The 3904-nt window shown below is 29.7% G+C and overlaps 1 protein-coding gene across 1 annotated transcript; it reads right to left on the bottom strand.

Annotated features, from left to right (window-relative positions):
• Positions 1-2419: 2419 nt before the first annotated feature.
• Positions 2420-3012, bottom strand: LOTGIDRAFT_153158 (hypothetical protein; the record flags this gene model as incomplete). The annotated part of the gene is made up of 3 exons (XM_009057087.1): positions 2420-2550; positions 2688-2839; positions 2942-3012. The coding sequence occupies 3 exons, from the start codon at positions 3010-3012 to the stop codon at positions 2420-2422; spliced, it is 354 nt and encodes a 117-aa protein (XP_009055335.1).
• Positions 3013-3904: the final 892 nt, after the last annotated feature.

Below are 3904 nucleotides of genomic sequence, written 5' to 3'. Positions count from 1 at the left end.
AATTGTAGATTATAGGTAGATCAATGTAAATATAGATTGCTTTCTAGTCTTATATTGTTGATTTTGCACCTGTTTAGATATTACATAGATCACCAGATCTTTTTGAGGACTTAAAAGCATAATTTGTGTGGCTGCTCATTAATCTGGCGGTCTGGGGTTCGAAATCTGACTAACCTAGAGCCTAGAGTTCTTAACTGGAAGTGAAACATGCAAATTTTTTGAAGTAGTAGGGACTAAAATAGAGAAAACCTTTAGTTATCGAATCAGACAATAAACTGTTTCACACTAAAAAATGAATTAGATACATGAATTGTTATTTTCAAATTAGAAAAAGAGAACAAATAAATAAAATTAGGTATGACAAACCCAGAGTTGCAAGAATGTGCAAGCTCTACCACTCTAGTCTAGGCCTAGATGTAATAAATATACAATAATCATTACTTGCAATATTGACCTTACTGTATATAGACATCATTTAAGGAAATGCAATCAAATACACAATCAAGTGGATAATCACTACATGGAAATTGAATCATTTTCTTGACCATAAATCTACACATTACAATGAGGTGCAATAGAAGACCACATACAAATTACCTTATTATAGCTTATTATTTTAATCATAATATATTATAGTCTGTATGATATACAATACATCAAAGTGAAACTTATTTATTCAAAATATGATATTCTGATAGGTCAAAATACTATATCATAAATTATTTTAGTTTTCAAGTTTTATGTTTTCCTTTCATTTTGAGTGATTTGCTCACTATCTCCAGATGTGCTCTTAAAAATGTATGTTCTTTTCACTGGTTTCTATTATATGTGTTCAGTGATTGCAGATTTTCAAGAAGTTTAAAGAGATTTGATATATTTTCCTTTGATATGATTATTTTCCCATGGTCTTTTAAAACAAGTACAACAATGCAATGTTGCTGCTTATGATTGACCATGAATGATTTTTATATACCTTTTGTAGCAATCCATGCTCTTTTTATTGTCCACAGTCCATTGTGTGACTTCCGTTAAGCTTGTACCCTTTCCTCTACATTCAGAACTTTGTATGGATTTTCATGGTCAGTGGTCCTTTAAACTGTGGGAGATTAAAAAGTTTATCTGCTTTAAAATCTTTTAACCATATATCCTTTAATACATCTTGGAGAGTGAGAAATTTCTTTAAATTATCATCTTTTGTAAAATGACAAAACATTGCAAAAAAAACCAAAACTAAACACTATTGTATATGAAAATATGTACAGTAGTTGAAAAGACTTTTGTTTAAATTGTCATGCATCAGAAAAAAGTGTAAGTATTTGACTTGTAAGTGATGTGCTTATCACCAACATCAAAGTGTGCATGCAGGGCGTCACCTTTATTTAGGATATGCCTAGATGAGTTTATATATAGTAATCAGTACAATTATCTGTTATATATCACCATTCATATCTTTTCATCAGACGTGATTTTTTGATGTTCAAATAAGATAATCATCTTTATATATAGGTTGTTCATATTACGAATTAGATTTTGATTTACTTGCATTCTGCAGTCATAAGATTCATTTATGCTTTTGATATAAAAAAAACCCTAAAAATGCAATATTATCATAAAGAGAAAGTCAATATTATTTTGAATAGCATAATATGTTATAGTAGACAGTATCTTGCATAGTAGACAGTTATTAAGGAAGGATACTCTACAACTAGGTCTTCTCTTAAGAGTCTAGATCGCTAATATTATTGATAATTTTAGGTCCTTAATATGATTGGTTAGGGAAAGTTAAACTTCAAAGTCCAACTTATACAGTTATATTTCAACTTGTCTTTTAGAACTATAAGGTCATAACTGACTTTTTTTCTTGAAATTTACTTTCCAGCAAAAAGGTAAAAATCCTTCTTACCTACCAGATTGGTTATATCGATACATGTGTACAGGTCAGGAAAAAAAATCTAGAGATTTGCCTTGAAAAGTCTGAAGATTAGGTGAAAAGTCGGGAGATTTTTCAAAGCGCGTAAATTTGAGAATTTTAAGCTCAAATTTGCTTTTTTTTACTAAGATAAAGACTTATGCGTTTCTTATTTGCACGACACAGTAAAAATTAACAAATATATATACATAACAATAAAAATATATACAAATATAAATAAATATAATACTGTCTAAGTTTATTCATCCATTCACAAAAATCACTCATTTTTTCTTTATTTGGCTTAAAGGTCTCATAATTACACTCCATATTAAATATAACACTCATTAAAGATGTTACAGTATGGTGAGCTCAATTCCCCCTGAGAACGGAAAATGAACTTTCAACACCTACATTGCTGTTGGGTAGTGAGAGAATGGTTAAACATAGTCTGGATAAATGTAAATATAGATGAACACCAGCAACAGAGATCTTCTCACGCATCTTGGCCTAAAATTGATCTAATTTATCAAGTTCAAAATGTGGAATATCTTCATTGTCTGTCAGTTGAAGATTTACCAATTCCTCTTGTAGCTGATCAACATTTTGCACAATATTGAATCTCTTATTAATCTTGGCCACTGAAAAAATAAAAAGCAAAAGATTAAAATACACTGAAAACAATAATAAATTTAATGCTCCTGACATACCAGTGTTACATATAGATTTTTAAGCAAATAAATGGATTTTTATGAATAATAAATAAATGAATTCTTACCATTTTCAAATGAAGAGGCTTCTCTATTTCCAGGGTGTACAATTGAAATGCCATTTAGCAATTCATTGTCAAGTGGGAATTTGTTTACCATATTCTTGACCATAGTAGCATAAAATTCTCTTTTGGAGCTATAAAATATGAAAAACATTACACTGTAAATAATTCCAAAAATGCCATTCAAAACAAATGTCAACTCAGGTCTATCAGAATTAATATAACAATTATATTTACTTCAAAAGAAAATCAGATGTTACCTGTAAATTCTGTGTAGTGTTGATGGTTCAAGATTATCCTGATTATCAGCTAAAACAGTTCTGGCCTTCATTCCTATAGCTAAAAAATCCACTGGCAAAAATTATCTTTATTGATATAATCAACTTGAGTGACAACTTCTGCTGATTTTATTAATGAAATCTGTAGAAACTTTCCCAAAAAAGTCTTTAACACTATATCCATAATTTAACAACTTTCAGACTGAAATAAAATCAATTTATAAAGCTTATTTCAGTAAATTAAAATTTGAATGACCTTGAATTGATTGAGTCAGAGAAAATACTAACACAATAATGATCATGTATCTTTGAAATATCTTGGAAACATGGAACAATGAAATGGCACTTGCCTGAAACATAGTGTTGAACTTGTTCAGGTGTGGTAGAATAAACTCCAAAAAACAAAACTTGCATCTCTATGTTGGTCAGGTTTTGAGCTACTCTCTGCACTCTTCCTGGCTGATCAACATCTTCAGGGCCCTTGAAATAGGAGGATAAGGCTGCCCATTGCTGAAGAGTTGTTTTAATTACTTTCTCCAAAGATAACCATCTAGTAGCTATAGTTAAAGAGTTTGCTTAATAATTTAATATTGTATGTTTTCTTTTTTCAATGCTTAGATAGATTTTCAAATATTTATAGGTCTATAGGGCTATATCATCATTAAAAATAGTAAGCCCTTTTACATTCTCAATGAATTGATACACTTAACACATGACTGATTAATATATCGTAATTTTTCAAAAACTATTAAAGGTAGTGAGTACAAAATGAATGTACACATATTAGATGCTTTTATTGCACATGTCAACTGTCACTTAGGCCTATGGCATCATTGTATATGCATTATACTTATTGTTATGCTGTATAAATATCTAAATGGGAAAATCTTATGAATCTGGTACATAATCCAGACAAACATAGTTCACTACAGCTACCTTGTACAT

This window comes from Lottia gigantea, assembly GCF_000327385.1.
Source record: "Lottia gigantea unplaced genomic scaffold LOTGIsca_3, whole genome shotgun sequence".
In the NCBI taxonomy this organism is placed as follows: domain Eukaryota; kingdom Metazoa; phylum Mollusca; class Gastropoda; family Lottiidae; genus Lottia; species Lottia gigantea.
This window is presented reverse-complemented; position numbering and strand designations above follow the sequence as displayed.